This window comes from Acanthopagrus latus, chromosome 16 (assembly GCF_904848185.1).
Source record: "Acanthopagrus latus isolate v.2019 chromosome 16, fAcaLat1.1, whole genome shotgun sequence".
Classification (NCBI taxonomy): Eukaryota; Metazoa; Chordata; class Actinopteri; order Spariformes; family Sparidae; genus Acanthopagrus; species Acanthopagrus latus.
In genome coordinates, this window is record NC_051054.1 from 23,596,256 (window position 1) to 23,620,063 (window position 23,808).

Here is a 23,808-nt window from a genome sequence, read left to right on the forward strand (position 1 = left end):
TCTTTCTACCCAGACCCATGAAGTTCCTGTCCCCCAGCCATTTCCCCCTTACTGAATAATCTAATTGGTCCAAAGGTTGCTTTTGTAGACATTTGGTTTGCAAGCAGACATTACCAAATGGAGGAAAATGAAGAATTTGGTTAAGATGACCCAACAGTACATGTGGAAATGTTGCACAGGCAACGGTTCCAGGACACTAACAGGAAACTTTAGGGCTTCATAAGGACAGCATATCTGTGGGCTTTACTTAATATCTTTTCCAGCTCTTGAGGCCACAAATCAAGATGGCATTCTACTTGTTGCACAACAGGGTTTCCATTCAGATTTTCTGCAGGGGTTGATGAATGAAGTAATTTTTTCCAAGCCGTTTAATTATCAAAAAAGTCAAAACCACAGCCCTTTCTCAAGGTTAAGCCACAAATGTCTGGTGACATAATTTGCCATTATTTTCATACATTGCACTTTTCCTTAGTCCTGCCCTGAATCTGAACTTGTTCCAGTGGGCCTCACCTCCTATGCAGAAGCATGCTCGTCAAGCAGGAAATGGTCCCACACTTGGGGTATAATTCATTTTCAACAGATGTTTATCAGCTTGTTAAAAATCACAAGATCACAAAACAGCATATTACACAGCAAAACCCTTGTTAGATTGTTTCTCCTCTCGCAAGTCATTTCCTTTTGTTTTCATCTCTCTTCCACCAAATGTCTGTGTTTCTACCCTTCTACTTCACCCGTCTCCTTCTCCTCCCCTTGTAATGTCTGTCTCTGTCTCTGTGTGGACTTTCTGTTATCATTACTGTAGACCATTGTGGCCTATCCCCCACATTTACAAGGCCTCACAAAAGACAAGGATGATCATTGTTATTGGCCACCCACAAAATACAGTGCAGTTACATGTCCTGGAGACTATGTGTCATCTGGCTTTGTATTTCTCTTCACTTCTTTGTTAGCTCATACTTGTACAATGTAATGCCCCAGTTTGTTTTACTTTTTCATCAACCTATGCCCCTGTACTGTTCAGCTCGGTGCACATAATACATCTTGTGTCAGCAAACAGATGAAACATACCAGAATCTTTAATAGCCTGTAATTCACTGTACCAAGCTGATCCTCGTAACAAATAGTGACACACATGAGTAAAAAGCTTTTCATGCAATTTTTTTTAAAACTGTAATTCTATTCCTTACTTGTGTTTTTGATTTGACATTTTCCATTTGTACCTGCATTACAACTAGTCTGCTCTAGAAGCACAGCTTGTGTTTGGAGGGGAGAGCATATGAGGAGCACCTCTACTGCAGATGCAGTTACCAGCTGGAAGCACCGCCTGTCTTTTGACTAGGATTTGACCATGACAGAGCAGAAACAGAGGCAGCTTCTCTTGCCACATCTGGTCACATTTTTTCTAACAAAATCTAAAAAAGACAACAGTCACATGAATGATGTGCCTCCACTTTTATAAGCTGCTCTTCTCACCTCCACAAGAAAGCTACACATACTGTAGATGACAGTGTAGTTACCTTGCTAGCGTTAGCTTTATGTTTCATGTGTAACATTTGACATTATGATGATGACAACAACTTACCCTGTAGCTTGTGGTTTGCTGGCCTTTTAAACTGTTTCTTCTTAGAAAGCAAAATACTAAATTTGCACAACTAACACAACTGACTAACATCTAACTTAATACAAATTAATAATATTAAAATGAAAAGTAACTTGTACTTAATTGGTAATTTTTACTTTTACTTGACTCACTTGTCATGGGAGTAATAGTACTTTACTTGAGTTTACTTTTCAATGTGTCCCAACTCCATGGGGTACAAATGTGAAATTGCCTTATTGCACTACACAAGTTGCAGAATCTGCTTCAGTGGCTGCTCTGTATCTTTCAAAATTCCAGAAAATGACTAAAGATCTGATGTTGCGTTGTTTACCTAAACTGTCTGAAATGACTAAACTGGTCATAAAGATAATATAATAACAGCATTCTATTCTGTTCTATGTACTTTCTATTATGTATGTACTTTTCCTTTCAAATTGTTTGTTTTGCTTGTTATACCTGTAATAAAAAAGGTTTTCCTCAGCCCATATAGTGATATTAACATTAACACATATGATTGTGTAAAGAAGTACTTTACACAGTGATATGTTTCACAAAGTGGTGAACCTAACCCTTTACTTGCTACAACTGAGCCCTTTGATGTGTCCCTTTTACACAACCATGATAATATCACCTGTTATCAATTAATCTGTTTACCCCTGGAATGTCCCAAGCAGCTGTTTTTGGAGCGTTGACTGGAAATCATTGAGGCTGATGAGGTAAACCATCAAATATATTGTTGTGGTATTTTGAAAGGATTAGCAAGTTAGCATGTAATATAAAATTTTAGTTTTACAGAGTTTCAGAACTGTTTTTGGTTATATAACAATGCAGAACAAGAAAAAAGAACCAGTCGGATAATTTTTCTATTTCTACTATGCCATCAGCAATTTGCGAACAATTAGTTTTGACTGTTCAGTGAAATTTGAAATTGAATTTTTTATTTTCAAAAGTCAAACATTGCTTCTTTTTCAAGCAAGCTTTTCGTCGAAAAAACATTCTTAGTGTTTTCATTCAAACAGCAACCTAGCTGTGTAGTCAGAGGTCAAGGATTGGAGGTGTTCATAAGGTTGGAGTGACTCTTCATTTACGACATCCTTACCATGTTGACCAAGCACACATCCTTGTACTTATCAAACTAGTCAAAGGGCATAGGTGAAACAGTATTTATCCAAAAACCTGTTTTCACTGTGCACATGTGGTTGTTCCACGGACACAGAGCCCTTCCTCTGACACATCTGGGTCACACCTTCAGCAACCCCTGAAAGCTCCCGGTGATGATGCTCTACATTTATTTTGCAGGTACACCAGTCTGTCAGAGTCGGTGTGAATACATATCTCTGTACTTGTTGAAGTACCGAGGAGGAATATCTCTGTGGTAAAATATCATAAATATTAATCCTGAAGGTAACAAAAATAGTAAATATGAAAATATATAATAGTAAATATATAGTATATATCTTATTATCTGTATTTTGAAAGGATTAGCAAATTATCATATAATATAAAATTTTAGTTTTACAGAGTTTCAGAACTGTTTTTGGTTATATAACAATGCAGAACAAGAAAAAAGAACCAGTCAGAAATTTTTACTATTTCTACTATGCCATCAGCAATTTGTGAACAGTTAGTTTTGATCGCTAAGTGAAATTTGAAATTGAATTTCTTATTTTCAGAAGTCAAACATTGCTTCTCTTTCAAGCAAGCTTTTCATTGAAAAACATCTCAACTGTTTTCATTCCAACAGCTATGTAGCTGTGTAGTCAGAGGTCAAGGATTGGAGGTGTTCAGACTTTATAAGAGGTTAACAGGTAAAATCCATGACGCCTTGACCTCAGTATACCAGAGCACTTGTGACACACATACATACAGCTACTTATGAGACCGGAAGTTTCAGGTTTTCTTTGCATGGCTCAAGGCCCGTCTGTGCAGATGGTATGGCGACTCTGATCCATTTGTCCTTTCAGATCAGACAGGTGACTTTGGGATGAGCGCCCAACAGCGTGTGTCACACAGATAGCTTAATCAACTTAAAGTGCTGATGACAGACTCCACCCACACAGCTGGAAAGGGTGGACACAATTACGCCGCAGAGCCATTGAACTATGACTAACCAGCCACAGAAATAAAAGGCATGGCTCTAGATTGCACTTGTCATTGTCAAGAAGTGTATTTTCATAACATACACAGACAATGGGAAGCTTGTAATTTAGGTCATTCTGTAGTCTTTCTTGTAACTGCAGTACCTTAAAAAAAAAAAAAAGCAAATTGAAGGTTTGCATGAATGGATCTCTACCGCCTGAGCTCATCTGTAGTTTATTCACAAGGCTAATGTCACTGCCTGACTTCAACCTCCTGTACCACTGTCCTGCCTCGTCTTCCATAAAGTTAGCTTTTTTCCCTTTTCATCTATTGCTATTCTGGACTCATTTTTGCTGGCATTATATATAAGGGAGAACCACAATGTAGGTGCTGACAATTTAAGTTGCTCTGAGTTTCATAGACTGCAGGTGTGTAACAAATTATTCCTAAACTCAGCATGATTCATGTATATTCTTATATGTATACACACGGTTGGAAAGCATGTCAAGACTCAAGTTCAAAAATAATCTGGGAACATTTTTAAAACTGAGGTAGTAGCTCATGTAGAAAGGGCTATAAAGACAGAAATGACTAATTTGCTCCACTGACACAACACCTAATGTTGAGCTGAATTGAGCTAAGCTGTTCATGTTTGAGCTTCTTGTATGAGCTAGCTCCTAACATTCTGTTGCTTTGTTGCTTGTATTCTACCATATGCTTACTCACAACATTTAAGGGGTTCTGTGGGTCCACAAGGGCTTTGCATGCCCGGCCTCCACCAAGAACAGCCACAGATTGTTCCCCTATAAAAAATGTAGGCCATGTATTTGGCACATTTTTTGAGCCATTTCCTTGTGAGGCATCTGGATTTGGCATGCCAGTTTAGGGACCAAAGGGTCGAAGGCATTGATAACCTGTCGGTCAGTCAGCAAACCACATTGTTCCAAACTGAAATATCACAACAACTTGTTGCAATATGTAAGAACTGTCCCCTGTTGATACTAACAAATAAGTGGCAGCATAACACCAGACTAGCTGCCAACGGTAGCTGCCGTTATATAGCTCAGTTAGCAGCACAGCTGCTGCCTGGATGCCGAAGAGGACGACACTGCATTTAGTGAATTCTTCCATATTGCACCTTTAAATGGATTCATGAGTTTTTATATAGACATTCGTAATCCAAAGAGGAAGAAGCCTACTGACCTTTCTGCTTTTGCGATCATGAGAAATAATGTTTTTTTTTTAGTGAAATGTCTCAACAGCTACTAGATGTATTGAAACATAATCTTAAACAGACAATCAGTTTCCCCCAACTTTGGTGATCCTCTGACTGTTCCTCTAGCACCACCATGAATTTATTTTTGGGTGACTCAAAATGTCTCAAGAAATGTTGGATGGATTGCCATTTGATCTTTGATACAATTACCAATGTCCCCCTCAGGATTAATTGTAATAACTTGAGGGATCATCTGACATTTCGTCTGGCACAAATTTCTTGTCCGGTATGTAATTTGACTGAAACAGTGCCACACTAATGGTATTATGAACCTTAGATGTACTTTGTGCTAATGTTAGCATGTTGCTTAAGGTTTTGGTATGTATAAACATTTGCTGTGAAAAGGCCTGTAATCATACGTGAGCCTACAGAGCCACCTGTGTGGCTGTGGACTCGATGGTGGCATGTATCCAAATTCAAACACTGCAAACTGATTTGGTTTTGGGACTTGCATTTTCATTCAGAACATCTGCATGTCTGAAATTACTATAGCTCAAAAGGGTGGTTTTAGTATTACCATATAAAGAAGTGCTTGTATTTGAGATGTCATGGTGATAATGTTGAGGTAATGTGCAACTCCGATGTGTCTTACATCAGTTCCTTGTCCTGAATCATAAGGTTGGAGTGGCTCTTTATTTACGACATCCTTACCATGTTGACCAAGTACACATCCTTGTACTTATCAAACTAGTCAAAGGGCATAGGTGAAACAGTATTTATCCAAAAACCTGTTTTCACTGTGCACATGTGGTTGTTCCACGGACACAGAGCCCTTCCTCTGACACATCTGGGTCACACCTTCAGCAACCCCTGAAAGCTCCCGGTGATGATGCTCTGCATTTATTTTGCAGGTACACCAGTCTGTCAGAGTCGGTGTGAATACATATCTCTGTACTTGTTTAAGTACAGAGGTGGAATATCTCAGTGGTAAAATATCATAAATAATAATCCTGAAGGTTACAAAAATAGTAAATATAAAAACATATAATAGTAAATATATATAGTATTATGTTATTATCTGAATGCTACAGTATTACAAATAAAGCCTAATTACAGACTCAATTATATCAAAAGGTTGTAAATTTAGCCTTTGACATGTGACTGCCCAACTTGCCTACTTGTCTGCTCTGTTCCTACGTTGATGAGAGGTGAGTTTTTTAATCTGCGTCTATGCTGACTCATCATTTTTTTTCCTTTCAAAGCTGAGTTGCCCAGAGTTGGTTTGATCGGCAGTGTGGAGACTGAAAAAAGTGATCGTATTTTCACTGGAACATCTTTTCTGCTTTCCTGGGTTGGCCTGAATCTCAGTGAATGGGCTGCATCAGCACATTTCACTCCTTTGATCCTTATTTTTTTGGGGGGGAGGCACCAACTGAAGAGAGTTCACTGCTTCCCATCTTAGGTATCATTTTTTTTACTTTAACAAAATTAAATTTAGGAAAACAAAGTTTTGCTCTGAAGCTCTAAATATGACTTGTGGGCTATTAAATTTAGGGGTTAGTAGATTATGACTGAATTTTCATATTTGGGTGAACATTGCCTTTAAAGCAGATTTTGGAAGCCCACAGACAAAAGTGAAAAAAAAAGTAAATGCTGCTTTGGTGATGCTGCTGTACCACCAGACTAGATAGTAACTTCTCTCCTTGGGCTTTGCGACCTCTATATTCATCCTCAGCACTACGCCCCAGAACAGTAGTTTTAAAGTGAAACTCTCGCCAAAAAGCAACCTAGGCTTTATTTGTGGTTGAATATGAGACAAACCTTTGTGTAAAAGCATAATTAAAATGAAAGAGGCACTTTTAAGATTTACTGTAGTTTCAATTTTGGGCAAGCTAATTTTCAGTGGAGTGCATGGGCACTCTTACTCTAACATCAAAATCGCTATTTTTAAAGAATACTTGGAATATTAAATCACAAAATGCATTAATTTCAAAAGATAGAACAAAGAAAAACTCAGTTGGCATGAAATAACCTGGGAAATGAATGCGGGTCATTTTTGACCCATGTTGTGTATTAGAAGCGGTGTGCATATGTTATCCATCAAAGGGTTAAAACACTAAGGCTCGACTTTGCTTACCGTAGTGTCATTTTTGGGCAAGCTAAATTTTAATGGAGGTGCAGGGACACTCTTACACTAACATCAAAATCGTTATTTTTAAAACACTAAGAAGGCTCGACACAACATGAAACTTTGCTCACAGTATCACCAGGGTCTCTACACATGAACACGAGCATTGAAAACATTGTTTGTGTACACAGAGTTTACTAAAAAGAGAGTTTTTGGATGACTCGCGCTAGCAGGAGCATCTCCGGCGCGCGGTTTGACTCATACATTCACAAATAAAGTTTCACTTTAATTGCTTATGCAGACATAGAGTTATCAGTATTAAAGTGAGACTGTTTCATATTGGTTTTAAGGTCCTTGATGTATGTTTAAGTATTTTTTCCAGAAAAAATATGCTGCTTAATCTGCAGACTCTACATACCAGTATCTTCTATGGATTAGTCAGACTGCCTCACAAAATGTCCTCTCCAAGGAAACAGTGGACATTACCATGACTGAACCACAAACCTATCACGGTTTGATTCAGGCACATTCAAGGATCAATGGTTTTGCTGCTTTTGTGTTTCTAATTACACCTGAACAACAATGAGACACAATGATTTGCTAGTACGCTCAATGTCCTACTTGCAATCAAGCTCTGATTGGATTGGAGTAAACAACGTATTTGATCACTACAACTGAAGTCATGAGACAGAAGTCCTGTGCCAAGAGGTCTAATGTGGGTCTACGTAATGGTTTGGCTTTCGAGGCACAGTATCGAATAGCTCTTCCCCGCCTCTGTGGAAATTCTGTTTCCTTATTCTTTGTGGCAGCTTTGGTTGACCCACTTCCTGTGGCCTGATCGCCAGTTGTCATGGTGAGGCATTGTTGAAGGAAATGAGGTAATTCGCCTAGAACCCAGATTGAAGAACTGGACCAGACGACACTTTGCTAAATGATGTTTATTTGTTCTAAAGCGGAACAGTGTCACTGGGGTCACAACACAAAGGAGAGAACTAGGCTGGAGCCTTGTTGTCCTGCCTCGGTCACCTATCACTGATGGTTATCTCTCAAGAAACACCTGGCTACAAAGCTCCTTGTTCATTCTTTAAGGCTTTGTAGCAATTAATTTCTAGTTTAATGTATGTAATACCCTGACTTATGATGACCCTGATTTATTCACCTGTATGTGTAAGCTGTAAGTAAAAATGCAACATAAGCCCAGTACAAAATGAAAGCTATAGTTTGACATTTTGGGAAAATTGATGTGGCCAGCATTTGAGAGGATAGATATGACTCCAATAATTAAAATATCAGATCTCCTGCAGGTTACAGGTCCTGGTCAAGAAATAGTCTGGTACATAACTGCCCATAAAACAGCATATTCTAAGTTTTACTTTCTGCTTTTTGTAGGCAGATGGGTCATGGTGAAATAGCATGGTGACATCAATTGAGTTCAAATGAGCCCAGGGGCCAGCGCTGGCATGCTGACAGCTTAAATGCACCTCCCTCACATTTGAAATAGGCCAATGCTGGTGCAGAGGGGATTCACACCGTCGTCACATTGGGGGATGGGAAGGACACCCAGGCAGTCCTTCCATTTCCAAGAACTGCAGTTGTTGGTGTGGGAGACAAAAAAATCCCGCATTCAGCCCTCTTACTTCTGACATATCTACAAAACTGCAACAAAGGAAGCATGCTCTATGTACCCAAAATGAGTCATTTTGGCACTCTCTAGAAATGCTGTATTTTGATTTTTCAGCACTAAAAACAATGTAGTCAAGCGAGTGTGGTACCAAATATAATACATAGTTCAAGTTTTGTTAATCCAAGTGTTGGCATACATCTTTTCTCCCCTTCATCAACTGAAAGAGGTTTCCTGAGTTGGTGTCTAAAAAAGTATGCAGTGAAGGTATTTCTGGATAATAAGCATTACATGCACACAGGCAGCAACATGGGCAATCTTTCTTAATATGCTCTGAAGTTGCAAAGAGTAGCTAAACACATGGGCCAGACCACCCTGAAGCAGGGGAAGGCGTGTCTGTCCATCATTATCAGTCTGTGCCACTCATGCATAGTCTCTCTATCATGTCTCCGGTTACATCTTCAACCCTCTGGAAGAGTTAAGTTCATGGAAGACACCAGGGAACTCAGATGTGAGCTGAGCAGTGTGCTGGACATGCGTCTGTTGTCAATCAGTAACGGCCTCTCCCTCTGCCTCTTCCTCCTCCTCCTCCTCTTCCTCTTCCGCCGCCCCAGCCTCTACCTCGGCTGCTCAGGTGTCCTGCCGAGCGCCTCAGCTTCTTCCTCTCCTCATGGTGTTCCCGCTCTGCTTGCTGCTGCTTCTTCTGCTGCTCTGACTGCAAAGGAGAACAGAATATTGCATATTAAATAAATAATATTCTGTGTTTTGATCCTGTACATTTGGTAAAACTAGTGCATTTTTTACTGTGAAAACCACAAATATGTTTAACAAACCATTTTTATTACTTATAATGCAAATATAAATTGTTGTTTGCTAAATTTGTGCATACATTTATGAAATTTACAGTTATATGTAACTATTTACATTTAAATACAGGCAATGCCTCAGGCTCAGGCCTCCCTCAGCTCATCCCTGTCTACTCCACATTCAGCCGTCTCCTCATTGTTTTAACTCATTAAACAAAAAAATGACTCCACTACACACTAAACACACTACACCAAACACTACATAACACACCAACTATACACTCCAAACACGCTAAATGTCACAAATCTCTCAACTCTCAAAACTCGCTATCACTATTGATGTCTCTATAACCATCACTGCTGCTGTCACTCTTTCGCAGCCATCCTACCCACAACTTTCCCTGTTCTCCAAATTCCTCAAATCACATGGTTTGCCATATAATTTTGGGATTAATTGGTGTGGTGCATTTTTCAACCAATAGGAATGTGTTTTTTTGCTTGCAAACACGTCCTGCTTGTGGACACTTTCGCAAGAGAAGCCCGTGTTGACCGTTCCTTCCTGCACCAAACGTGCAGAAAACCTGACGGCAATGTTTGCGAAAAAACGTGGCAGGCATTATTTACCACAAGTCCGTTTTTACTTGGCCTATCAACACGATTAAAAAACTGGTATATAGTTTGAAGGCCGCAGCGACATACGCCAGAACCAAGACTCGCAGAGGCTGCGTCTTGCTGCTATGTCATCTTAAACTGGTCACGTGATTTGGACGCACCAGCGCGTCCGTCGACTCAGGAGGTGGGGCGTGGGGGTGGACTCTGCATTGATTGGCTCTGGTGTGCATGTGGCTATGGTTAACAACGCTAGTGGATTTGTTAAATCATTTCCGAAACAATTTATTAACGGTATCATTGTATTTCAAACAAATCCGACATTGCACACTCTTAAACCACGCAGCAGCCATGTTGAAAATCTCAGGTCAGTCTGATCCTGATCTGCAGAGATATTTGAGGCACACAAAGACAGACAGACAGACAGACAGATTTCTTGCTTTTATAGAGAGATGACGTGTGATGATGATGATTTATACTTAGAGGAAAAGCAAACAGTTACAACCATTGCTTGCTTTCTTTGTCATTTAGGATAATTAATGGAGTGTCTATGTGAACAGTTTACCTTCTTGAGAGTGAATGTTAGCTGTTTGCTGCCCACTGCAGTGTCAGCCATGTTGCTGGTTCCAGTGTGCTCCTCTAACTTCAGACGGTCCTCCAAAGACGCCCTGAAAGAACAACCACAAACCTCAACACAATATAACAAATGGTAGACAAAGAGAGCAGTAAGAAAGCAGTTTGGGCAAGAAATAGAAAATGTAAATATATGTAAATTTAATATGTTATATTCTTATTTATCAATTTAAGTTTGCAAATGTAAGCATGCGCCGCAAAATTTCTTCTGTAAGTGGAGTCAAGTTATGCTTCATCATAAACAGCTGCAGACCCTAAAGCAATCTGAATAATAATCTGGATTAGAACTGAACTTTGTACTCCTGTAACACACAACCATTTAATACATTCCCAAAGACATACTTTTGAAGTCTCTGCTTGCGGGCCACGTCATTAAAACTTCGGAACTCCTCCCCTGCTTTGATCTGATAAAACTGAGGCTGGCTCGTCTTCTTGCTCTCAGCCATGTTTGCTGTTATCTCTCCTCCGTTCTCCTCCAGCAGGACAGTGTTACAGTCTACTTCCTTCCTCCTCTGCCGCTGCCGGTCTCGGTCTTCCTGCCGCAGGAGTCTCCGCTGCTCCCTCACCTCCTCTACCCAACTCTTGTCATCGTCTGAGCTCTCCTCCTCAGAGCTGGCTCGCCCTTCGGGCTCCTCCTCTTCCTCATCAGCCTGGACAGAGAAGTTACAAAGAATGTTACAGAATGTGCCAACACTGCTTGCGAACAAGATGAACAACAGAAACTGATGACTATGTTTATTACTTTGATTACAGAATGGTAGGTCTGGGCAATAAATCGGCAAAATCGATTAAATTTGATTAATGTCCTGTACATCTACCAACATGTAATGATAACTCTGCAGATATTTAATTTAGTTTACATATATTCAGGGATATAAAATACTTTTTGTAAACAAAAGGCACCTTTTGCAAAATACAGTAAAGTTATGTTAACACTTTATGAATACTAATATGGAAACTGATCCGTTTTTGAAATAGCAAGTAGTGTTGCTTTCATCAACAAAAATTATGTCTAAATATCGTCGTCAACGAACCTTTATCACGTGATGGAAATGAGACGAGACGCAACGCAAATGGTGGTCATGTGACGAAAACTATAATCAAATATATAATGCAATATTGTTGACGAATAAAAACTGGACTAAATGTGGTTTACACATTTTTCGCCTCACTGTTTTTATTATTTTGCAATATTTCTGTTTCCTGAGTGTCAGTTCAGGTGCTGCATCAGGTCAAACTGCACAGACGCAGGCGGCGTCTCTTCCTCAATCCCCGCCCGCGCTGCATTATTAAGAAGATGCAGCTGGTGGCTTAACGTTAACGATAACTCAAGAGACAGAGTGAAGTCTAGCACTAAGAAAGGGACCGATGGCGGCCAGCCGGGGTTCAGTGTTCCCTCCAGTGTCCCCTGTCAGTCTAAACCTGGGGACAGTTTATTATCATATGGATGCTGTTATAATGTGTAGTGATTGAGATACTGACCCACCAAACATCCTGGAAAGTGACAAAGTTATGTTTTTCGCTCTAAATTACATGATCGTCATCAGTAAACTGGATGCTGTCTGACTCACTGGCGGGGACAGAGGCTGATTTCTAGGGGAAAGTTCACCAAAGTCTCGGTCTGGAGGCTGATTTATTTTCATCACAAACACTCGCTGAGCTAACGTTTTTTGCGTGTGTTTTTGCTGTTATCAAATGACATTGGCCTATGAGGGGAGAAGGGTACGACATAGCAAATGCAAGACGAGTACACAGATAGAAAGCGCATTACTAAAAACAGACTTAAGTACAATTTTCATTGACTAAAACTAGACTAAAATGTCATTAGTTTTAGTCGACTAAAACTAGACCAAAATAGTCATGGATAATTCTGATTAAAATAAGACTAAAATGCTTTTAGTCGACTGAAACATCAAGTATAAACGTGACTAAAACTAATAAAAACTTAAATGACAGTTTTACACAAAGACTAGACTAAAACTAAAATTAAGACAGGCCGCCAATAACAACACTAATAGCGATCTGACATGTTACATTTATGTTTACAAAAACATTTTATCAAAAACACATTCTTTTCAAAACTTCAAAACTTTTATTTATTTTTTTGATGCTGCAATGTTTACGATGGCAGGGCAAATTTGATTAAAATAAAAGCATCAAAATAAATGTAATGTTTTTAATAATTTCTTTGTAATTTGTTCTTGAGAAGGAAAAAAAAAACGATTAAAATCGTAAATCCAGTTTAGTGTGAAAAAAATCACTATTTAGTTAAGCTTCCCTCTTCTATTTCAATTTGATGCCTCCAAAAACTTGTATTATCAATGCCTGGAGACTGTCAAAGTTTCTTTAACTGTTAAGGAAACACAACTAACAGCTAATTTCAGCATTACCTGTTGGGAAGCAGCCACCTGCTGAGCCAGTAGACGAAGCTTCTTCTTCCTCTTTTGTCCGACCTTGGAGACGATGGGGTTGAGAAGGCGAAACTCCTCACTTTGTTCGTCCACCTGGTACTCTGGGTTTTCAAACATCACTTTGAAGCGGTCGTCACCCAGGATGCTGGGGAGAGCCTACAGTGTTGATAAATTGATCAGAAAAATGTTTAATGTTATGGTTATGTACATGGTATGTTTTTTGTGAAGAAAGGCATTCTCCATGAGTTCTAAATATCTTAAGTGTGAATGAATTCAGGGACCTGAAAAGCTGAAATGAAAACTTGATTTTTAGAACCTCTAGTGTGTTCTCCTACCTTGCCCTTCTTTTTCCTTGAGGCCAGCTCGGCTTCAGTATCGCCCTCCTCCATCAGCTTGAGAGCCAGCTCTTTGTTCACCTTGGGCAGCTTCTGTCTCAGTCACAACACATTTCCCATTTAATTACAGACAGAAAACAGGAACTAAGATGATGCACTTTGATTACTTTTTCACTGATATCATCATCAATGCAAAACATTTTTGCAAAACAAATTTTGTTTCAAACACACACACACACACACAAACACACACACACACACACACACACACACACACACACAGACACAGACACACAAATACACACACATACATCATTTTATACTATGAAATGATGATGGGCAACTTATTTATTTGAAGAAAGCATGTAAAAAAAGTCTTAATATTAATATTAATATTGGAATTTGTTTTCAGTACTGAGCAAGGAAGAGTCAAAACAATTGAGGATAACAAAAAGTTTGTCTTTGCAAACTAAGAACAGACACTCTGTCAGGACCTCTCACCTTAACCTGCACTCTTTGTGTCCTGGACTCCTCAATCTTCTGGCGGATCTTATCCTTGCGATACTCCTCATATGCAAAAGGATTTGCCATGGTTTTGACCTGTGCGCAAACCAAACAGCAAATTGTCAAACCTTAACATGCCTAACAGCAGGTTTTGTCTCAGTCTGGATTTAACAACGCCACTTTTTAATCAAGACATGTTAATACAAAGGCGACATAGCACTTAGACACCTTACTTTGTGATAAAGCCTGATGTCCATGAAATAGCCGTGCATGTAGGCTCTCAAAAGAGATGATCCCACCAGGTGAGACAAACCTAATAAAAATAAAGGAAACACACAATAAAGTCAGAAATTTCATGTCCGTATTATCAGTGCAGCTACATGGATGATAATGCCAGTTTTACCAACTAACTGATTGGTTGAACCGATCAGTGTCCTTTAAGAAACTACTGGCAACTACATGCATGGTTTATTTGTGACGACCAGCAAGAGAACTTTGTCAAGACGTTAGTGAAACTGCTGTTACATCATCAGTTTTATCAGAACTGGAGATGTTTCATTTAAACAACAACTCTGAAGGCTTTGGAAAAAAAAAACAAAAAAACAAAACAAAAGTCATGTTTCCACTCTGACTGTAGTCCTTTGGTCCTAGCACCCTCCTACTGTTCTGATCTGATCTGACTGGTTTCAAGTAGCCAGTGAAAGACTGATAAGTTTTTTGGGTTTTTTTCCAAACTGTTTCCAAATGGTCTTGTGAAACAAACCATCTGGAGTGTGTCAGGTTGAATTCCATCATCAACTAATACATAGAGTACAATGAAATGAACTATTCATGGTCCCCAGAGGATGAATCCCACTGATTATTCTTTCTTTTATTGCCACACTGAGGGAAGTTTTCTTTTAATCAACTTAGCCACTACATGGACTGCCAGATATTGATGGCGCTCAGAACAATAATTTGAATGACATTAGTGACTTTTCCCCTTGTGCCCTCATGAGGTTGACATCCGTGGTATATGGTGAAATGTCTTGATGACATCTTTGCTGTTCCTGTAATTCTTTTTCCTAAAACCATCATTTGGCATATGATCAAATTCCCACATAATACTGGCCTTCCCATCTGCCCCAGCTGTGTTTTGCATGGTAACACACTAAACTGAAATGGTAAACATGATAAACATGGTAACATAAACCTAAGCATGTTAGCATTGTCGTTGTGAGCATGTTAATATAATAATGTTAGCATTTTGTTCAAATTATGTATAGCCTCACAGAGACATTAGCATGGCTGTAGACTTGGGCCTCATTTAGACTAAATGAGCCACAGTGTTGTATGGTGGTGGGGGAGTGTCATTCGATGGTCCATTTGAGTGACACCATGACATGAACTTTAATGCCAGTGGCGATAATGCACCTCAAAGTCAAGTGCAATTGAAAGAAAAAGGAGAAGCTGCTTTGTTGCCATTTTACTAGCATGATGGTCTTAACGAGTGACTGTTCTCAACGGCAGATTAAAAATAACAAAAGTAAACAACAGCCTTTGTTTTCAGGCTTTACCTGAGAATCAACTTGCTTACAGAAAAACTATCTTGAGCGATATAAATAAAATGTAGGAGCACAGAACTTTAAACATATGTCATTAAAAAAAAAGAGAATTTCCAGCGTGAGATTACTCATTATAGGGTGTGACTGGGAGCAGCAACATGTAAAGGTTGCACTAAAGTAAAACATTCTTCATGTGTCTTGTATCAAAGCCAGTCACCAAGTGAGAGAATGCAGATACAGAGACACAGAGAATGTAGAGTAAGATGGTCCCAGTGTGCTCTCCTCGTGTTGCCTCCTGGTTACATAACAAGGCCACATTACGCGGCTCCTGTAAATCAACACCGCTGTTCCCCTGCCTGCCCCCTCCCCTCCTTTTATTTCACAGCAGCCAACCACCTTTCTGCTTCTTGCCATCTGATCTCTTTACTGCTGAGCGTGCATTCCAATGTTCATTCAACCCTTCCAGCGTCCACTCCTCCGACCCTCTGTCCTCCCACCCCCCACACACTGCTTCTTACCTAAAGCCTCTCAAATGTTCCCCGGGCCTTTGGTTACGTAGTCTAGCCACCCGTGCAAACCCCAAAGGCGGCAAAGTGGCTCAGCCTGACTCATAGTTTTGGGTGTAACTTTCAGGGCTGGGATTAAATTTTCTCTTTGAGCAGGGATCTCTTTAATCTTTTGTACTTTCTAACAAAAAATTTTCATGCACCACTTGAATATTTGGTTTAGGGAAATCTTTTCCATGGAATAGGTTGTTTAACTGTGACGTTTATTTCCATTTACAGTGAGGTTTGTGATGATAAAAAAAAACAATCAAAGCAGCAAGGTCTCACCCAGATTTTCCAGGTCCTTCCGGGTGACAAACTTGTAGTCATCATACACCGTGCTCTCTGGGCTTTCCTCCAGCTCCTCTGTCAGGTTGTCAAGGAAGGAGCACCACCTAGGTGCAGGACCCAGGGCCTAAACACACACACACACACACACACACACACACACACACACACACACACACACACACACACACACACACACACACACACACACACACACACACACACACACACACACACACACACACACACAACATGCCATGTAGGTATTTGCTGAAACAAAAATAGACTGTCCAACTGTCTAAGGTCATGTTTCCATTCCAGTTAGACATCATTCAGCCCTTCCGTTTTTCAAGGAACAGCAGATTTTGCAATCATGTTAACTGACACTGACACAGCAAAGTGTTGCTGCTTGTCAGGTTGAGCAATCATTTCTTCATTGCTCACCTATAACAATGCCAGTGATTAACTGCTCCACTTACTGTGTTAACATTAACGCCTTAACGAACTGTCTAATTGACACCCATCATTAAGTCTGAGTTCATCGGCTATCCTGAGGCTCCTGCTATCTATCCGCAAGCAACCAACTGTCCACCTACACCCAACAAATGCCGGTTTGGATAAAATCAAACCATTTTACACCTGTACACTGGACCAGACTGGAATAGTTTCACATTTTGTTTTTCTTTGTCTCCAACAACATGCAGTTACAGAAGACACTGAACAAAAGGCAGAATACAAGGTAACTAGTTAACAGTAAGGTAGAAAATCAAAGATCAAAGATCCCTTCATGCTGTGACATGTCACTGTGGTGGGATCAGTGAGTGGGTGGAATTCCAATGCAGTAGCCCTGACTCAACATTTTCTGCCACTTTTGTGGAATTTGTTTGGTCCATCTAGATGATGACGTCTTGTGGCCTCACACACTGAGGCCAAAGTTGACAGACAGTTACGCTCTCACTCATTCTTATCACTGCTGAGCTGATAAAGCATCAAGCAGCCCAATAGACATAACCAGAGCTGTATGAGGAGCCAAGGGCTGAGAACTGTTCTTTTCGATACAGAAACATCACAGAAGCATAAATGTCAGGCTGCTCAAACAAGTCAGGACACAGATCCTGATTTTCCAAGAAGTCTGCTTTCTGAGACCATAAACAAACAATCACAGGAAAAGTCTTACTCAGGGCAGGAGGTAATTGCTAACTGAACTAACCCCAGTGCTGCAATTCTGTGAAAATGACATCAAAGCTTGTGGCCTAAAGTGGAGCCAACAAACATCATCAATGTATTTACATTTTGACTACTGTAGAATTGTATTCTCAGTAACTATTGGCACATATCCTCTATCAAACTAGGGATTTATCTTCCAACTATTTTCTCAAATAATCATTTAATTCTTTGCTCAGCTAAATAGAACAAAGTAGGAGTAATTGCCACTCACAATTTCGTAAAGCACAAGATGATGTCTTCAATACATTAATTTGCTCCATCTACAATGCAGAACCTAGAAAAATTTAATTTACCATCACATAAGACAAATGAAATCAGCACAGCCCTACAACTGACAAGCTAAAACTTGCAAATGTTCGCATTTTTGCTTGAATAAAGCCAAGCCTTTGCTTCAGCTTTTGATCCAACATGGACTTTAACAGCTAACTGATGTATTCACCCAATGAAGGAAAGAATGGCCTCAGCTTCAACTCGTCCATGCCCACATACATAGAATTTACCCACTTACACAAAGCAAAGTCTGGTTTACCATACAAAAACAGAAATATCCATCACAAACAACACACTTTAAATAAAACCAGAGACATAGGACAGACTGTTGATGACAAGTTTTCACCAGCTTTAGTAATTACGTAGCGGCCTTGTGAGAACCAGATCAGTGGAAGAGAAAATAAACGTATGCAGTGTTTCTTGCTTCCTCCTACACATGTCCTTAAGCTGTCACCTGAATCACTGACGCTTATACAAATTTAAAAAAAAAAGCATTCATCTCAGAGATGTGCTGCCAGCACCTGACGAACAGGGTGTGAATGTGACTGGTCTGGACGCCAGTTATACCATTTCACTAAGCCAGCAGTTATGAATACAAATGTCTCTGCACTCACCGGGATGTAGAATGTGTTCATCTTGGGATCTTCATTTGCAGTGAAGAGCATACCTATAAATGAGACACAGGATGTATGTAAAACAATGTCAGGAAGGAAGCAGGGCAGATATCACAGAGCTTATCTGTAATGTAAACACTACATCATGTTTCAGATATGTATATTTAAAGGTCTAATAACACTGACAAAAAAGTGAACAATGCTGGTTTATCTTTGATAGTCTAAATGGTCTGATCAGACAGAGAAGGGTTAAAGATATGGAACCTCATGTAAAACAACTTAAATCTTTAAAAAATCTGATTGAATCCATGCCAAATAAAGGTCTAAATTATGACTTCAATGTTGAGTTTTGTTCCTTGTTTAAGACTGGCATGCAATCAGTCTGTAGTGTGTGAACTCTACTGTAAGATGATGCCCCCTAGAGGTGAAAGTCAGTTAGAGGTTCTGACAAGAGTTCACTTTTGAAATCATTTTAAAAGACCCAACTTTGACAATTTTATAGGGACCAACGACATAAAAATATGATATCACGACATTGTTGGAACAATTGTTCTCACCTGTATTAGGGTAGATGCAAACATCATTGATGTTGGTCTGAGGCTGTATGGAGGAGAACACCTTGCCCTGTAACAAACAGATAAAAGATGGGATTTCAGAAAGAGTCTTAAGGGATCCGCACAGTTCAGTCCTGTCGTTGTTGCACTGATGCAACCATTTCTTGACAACTAGACAATTAACACATACATAGTTCTGAAAACAAGTTACCATTTTACATGGCCTGATGTAAGTGTAAAGAGACTTGAAAACAGCAACAGACTGAATAAATATGAAAACTACCCTTGATACCTCATCATCCACTTGTACAGTTGGATCCAACAGTCCGAGACCACCTATAAAACTACTTCTACTTTGCATTTGTTAAGAATGTAATTTAAAAAATCATTACAAATTATATTATCAGCTTAACATATAAAGTGAAATGTCTTTCAAAAATGCCAATGAATTCCTGACTATCTCGTGAATATGTTCCCCTTTTACTTTAATGACAGCATGCTCTTGAGCTGGCATGGACTCCTCAAGTTTAACACTATTAAATACCAGCAGAGTGCGTACTATCGTTAAAGTCAAGGGGGGGGAAATACCAAATATCAAGGTATCTTAAAATTCATCCACCCAGCTGAACATTAATGGGGGCACTTGAAGACTGACAAAGCCAAGCATTTTGTCACATCACCAGAAGCTTTCAGAAACATTGTCAAAGCATGCTGGGATAACATGAGTCATTAGGGTTTACATAAACTTGTGGAGTCCATGCCAGCTCAACTGCATGCTGTTATGAAAGCAAAAGTAGAACATACTAAATGCTAAGATATGTGAGCAACTATGTAGGTAAATCAGGTCCTTTAATGGCTTTTATTGATTCTTACAGTGTCTTTGTTCCAGATTTTTATAATCTTTGAGTCAGCAGACACAATGAGGTCCAGCTGATCGTGGAAGTGGAGTGACTTGATAGGCAGGTTGTAGAAGTGGTCTTTAACCAGCAGCGGCTGGTTGGAGCGCAGGTCATAGAGGAGTACCTGAGAGACAAAGCAAACACAACTATTACATCTATTTAATTTCTTACAGACGTAGGCTTCCAAGTGCTAAAATAATCCTAAAAATGTAAAGGACATGTTTATGGCCAGTATACAGTATCATTCCTTACTCCAACATATCCCTTTATATTAAAACCAACAGCAAATAGCTGTGTTAAACCAAAGAGGTAACATCACAGGGGCACCAGCTCCCCTTGACCCTTAAGGTCTGAGCTTCTTTTGATAACAGTGTCACTTTGTGAGTCAACTAATCTCAGGGAGGTTCACACCAGCAACAAAGAGAGCGGAAGACAGACCAATGCTAAAGACACATATCAACAAGATGGACTGGTGTCCAGCAGTTGACAGTTGACAGTTATCATTATTTAAAAAAAAGAGCTCATACTTATTTGAATTATTAGCTTGATTCACCTGTCCTGTGCTGGTACCAGCCGCCATGGTGAGAGAGCCATTAAACTTCAGTGCACTTATGGCAGGCAAACCTTGAACTCTGTCAACAAATCAGAAATAAGGATATTGTTATATCAGTATGATATTATGGGGATACATGGCTGGGTGAGACATAGAGACAAAATGATGAAATCATGTTAGATAGTGTTGCTGCTTTGTGACAGAAAAATAAACTGAATCAGATGAAAGCGGGATGTTGTTCCATAATGATGCACAGCTTACAATTATTTTCATGCAGCCAAGTTTTATTGGAGTGGCAAAAAGTGACATGTGGCTACATACAGCATACAACAGCTGAAATTATGTCCCATGTCACTGTAACAGCTTGGTACATACTCTGCTCCTTCAGGAAGGCTGCTCAGGGCGCAGTCCAGAATGCCCACTCTGTTCCGGACACGAGGGTCCCAGCATTCAACTCTGCCCTGGGATACCAACGGAAGGGATATCAAACAAATGCAGGGTAACACAAGGTTTGAGGAAGCTACAATTTATGACTTTATAAAGATCTTTAAAGCTAACTACTGGGACATTTTATTAGGGTCAATAGAAATGCCAGCTCCTAATGTAAGGTAGATGTAATGGGTTGAAAAACTTGAAAACTTTTAACACTCAGAAATGATGAAACAGACACATTTCTATCAGTCCAGCTCATAAAACACATGTACATAAAAATACATTAAAATACAGGCAAAATTAACCATTTTATTTCTTAAAGTTCTGTGCTTTACTATAATATAAAGCAGTAAAAGTATGTGAATATTCTAAAAGGCACTAAGTTATGAACAGCCAGCCATACACACAGTCATGGTTTCAACAGTGTCTGCTTATAACTGATGCCTCATCTCATACACAGCCTGCAACGGCACTTACCTCAGAGGTTCCTGTGGCAAACAAATGATGGACAGGATTGATGTCACACACATTGTTCTCTCTGGTGGAGAACAGGTCAAGACAAAGAATCATCATGAACATCAGCTCAGAGCAATGACATCAAGCTGACCAGTTAATGACCAGCAAATGTCAGACTGCACAAAGGATTTGAGTGGTACAATAATCTTTTCTGCGTATGATCACACTCACTATTACTGGTTAGAAGTATCACTGCATAAAAAGCTATTAACAGTTGAGGAAAACACTTTGTTGTACTTACACAGCATCTGTCTGAAGGGAGTTGAGGAAGCGTCCTTGTTCAAGGTTCAGCCTGAAAACTTCTGAACTGAAATATAAACAAAGAAATCAACTGTGATCAGCAAACAAATTTGTTCGACTTGCACAGGACAAATATCTAAAGGTGCCAGAAGTACCGAGTGCCTCAACATATATTGTTCAATCCTATACTCACCTTGTCCCCACAAAAAAGAGGTCACAGGAAGGATAGTGGTAGGAAAAGTCCCGCCCAAACTTTGGAATGCGTGTCTTGTAGTAATGTCCGTGCTGGGAGTGAAACTCTATGTAGCGGTCAGAGTGTAAAAACACCAACTGCACAGACACACAGAAAATAAATGGTGAACGGAGATGTCATAGTCTACAAATCATGTTTCCAGTTGTAAGAAAAAATTGTTTGTTCAGTACAGACCCCAACAAATGTCACATCGTCTCTAATATATATATATATATATATATATATATATATATATATATATATATATATATATATATATATATATATATATATATATATATATATATATATATATGTCTCTAGTTCATCTCTATCCATCAGAGCAGAAATACTGTGTCTAATGAGAACAAATGGACACTCAAAAAAAACACATGTTGATTTAAATTACCAACGTCAATGTTATGAATGCTGCTTTGAACTACACGGCATAGACATACCTCACAAAAAGGTCCATCCTACCAAAAACTACTGTTACATCGGGGGATCCCTGGGAGAGCTGGACGATTTTAACGTTTATTTATCTATTTATTTATTTATTTATTTCAATTTTACAAGTAATTTAAACAATGTCATTACCACTTTCTGACAACCTCACCAATCCCTCCAGCAATGACATGACAATACTACGCATCTACAGACCACATAGGTATTGAACATGTCACTACATAACAATAAAGATCATACATCAAAGAGAGAGCCCCAAATTGCTTACCTTGGAGTAGTCATCTGACAGGATGTCAAAGGCCACAACTGTGAGAGAGAGGGAAAGAAAGTTCATGGCCTTCAGTCGCACATGACATGGAGGCTCTACAACAAGTGGATTTGTCTGCCGACTCACCATCTGAATCCAGACAGCGCTCAAACTTCAGGGACAGTTGGTAGGTGTCATAGCAGCGAATCCTAGGTTTGTAAGTGCCTGAAATGAATGGAAAGCAAAAAATGAAAAACATACTCGAGGCAACTGCATGCTCGGAGGTCTGTTCTCACTGACAACTGGCGACTGATGGTCTGATGAGACACAACCTACAGCCGTCTTACCTGCTGCGAGGATGAACTGGCCATCCCTCGACACTTTGATAGAGGTGCACACAGTAGGCATCTCAAAGTCCTGGATGAGCTCAATCCTGCGCTGGATGTCTGGGGGAGAGTTCAATCAAATGTCAGAATACTACATCCATAGTAGTCCCCATGTCGAGGACAATTCACTAGCATATGATGCTGTAATTGTAGTACTCGACTCACCGACATCTTTCTTTTGTAACTGTCTCTTCTTTCGATCTGACAGCCACTGCGTTTAAGATGTAGAGGCCGTTAAGATTTTGCATTAAGATAACCATTAAAGCAGCGTTTAGTTACCACCATAGATGTTTCATGTTACCCGCTTCCCACCCGTGTTTGATTTATGTTAGTTTATGCTAGCTAATATTACTGAAACAGCATGACCTGAAATGAGTGGTGCAATAATGAGGCGCAACGAAATATTAGATTAATGGTTACGACTAGCTGTGTTGGCTAGCTACCTTAGCTAGTCTCAAGGTAAGCAGAAAACTTTATGGCTAGCTTATGAATTATAAGTAAGCGTTGGGAGCACGTCATGTTTCTTACCTCCGGAAGAGACTTTCCATAGCTTAAATTGTAAATCTTCACATCATTCACGCTAGATATCTGCATCGTAGAGAGCGAACAAGACTCTGCTTACACATTACACTGTTACTACACACCGTAGACTACTCTGCATGCACGTTGTGCCTCAGAGCCAAAACAGGAAGTGAAGATGTGTTTTCCGAAATTGGTTCGAGTGGAAACCACACTAAGTAAATAGTCCCTAGCCGTCCAAAAATTCCGGGTTAACACGATAAAAAAAAAAAAAGAAAAGATTATTGATAAAACTGATACAAGTTAATTCGTCATTCGTGTTACTCGTGGTAAAT

At 39.6% G+C, this 23,808-nt stretch overlaps 1 protein-coding gene across 1 annotated transcript; it reads right to left on the bottom strand.

Moving 5' to 3' along the window:
• Nucleotides 1-7,945: 7,945 nt before the first annotated feature.
• On the bottom strand, nucleotides 7,946-23,676 carry nol10 (nucleolar protein 10). Its single transcript, XM_037071879.1, has 21 exons — nucleotides 23,483-23,676; nucleotides 23,120-23,165; nucleotides 22,916-23,014; nucleotides 22,716-22,793; nucleotides 22,590-22,627; nucleotides 21,818-21,954; nucleotides 21,626-21,691; nucleotides 21,346-21,406; nucleotides 20,812-20,897; nucleotides 20,437-20,515; nucleotides 19,858-20,007; nucleotides 18,988-19,054; nucleotides 18,431-18,483; nucleotides 16,320-16,446; nucleotides 14,176-14,255; nucleotides 13,940-14,038; nucleotides 13,439-13,531; nucleotides 13,083-13,259; nucleotides 11,035-11,342; nucleotides 10,625-10,727; nucleotides 7,946-9,359 (listed from the first exon to the last, which is right to left on the bottom strand). Exons 1-21 carry the CDS (start codon nucleotides 23,546-23,548, stop codon nucleotides 9,195-9,197), a joined length of 2,178 nt encoding a protein of 725 aa, XP_036927774.1. The 5' UTR covers nucleotides 23,549-23,676; the 3' UTR covers nucleotides 7,946-9,194.
• Between the last annotated feature and the right edge of the window lie 132 nt (nucleotides 23,677-23,808).

Coding starts and splice junctions, on each gene's coding strand:
- nol10 (XM_037071879.1), bottom strand. CDS start 23,548: ATGCAGATATCTAGCGTGAATGATGTGAAGATTTACAATTTAAGCTAT. Junction 21,407..21,625: donor TCCCTTCAGACAGATGCTGT/GTAAGTACAACA, acceptor GTTCTCCACCAG/AGAGAACAATGTGTGTGACA. Junction 10,728..11,034: donor CGCAAGCAGAGACTTCAAAA/GTATGTCTTTGG, acceptor TTGTTCTTTCAG/GGCGTCTTTGGAGGACCGTC.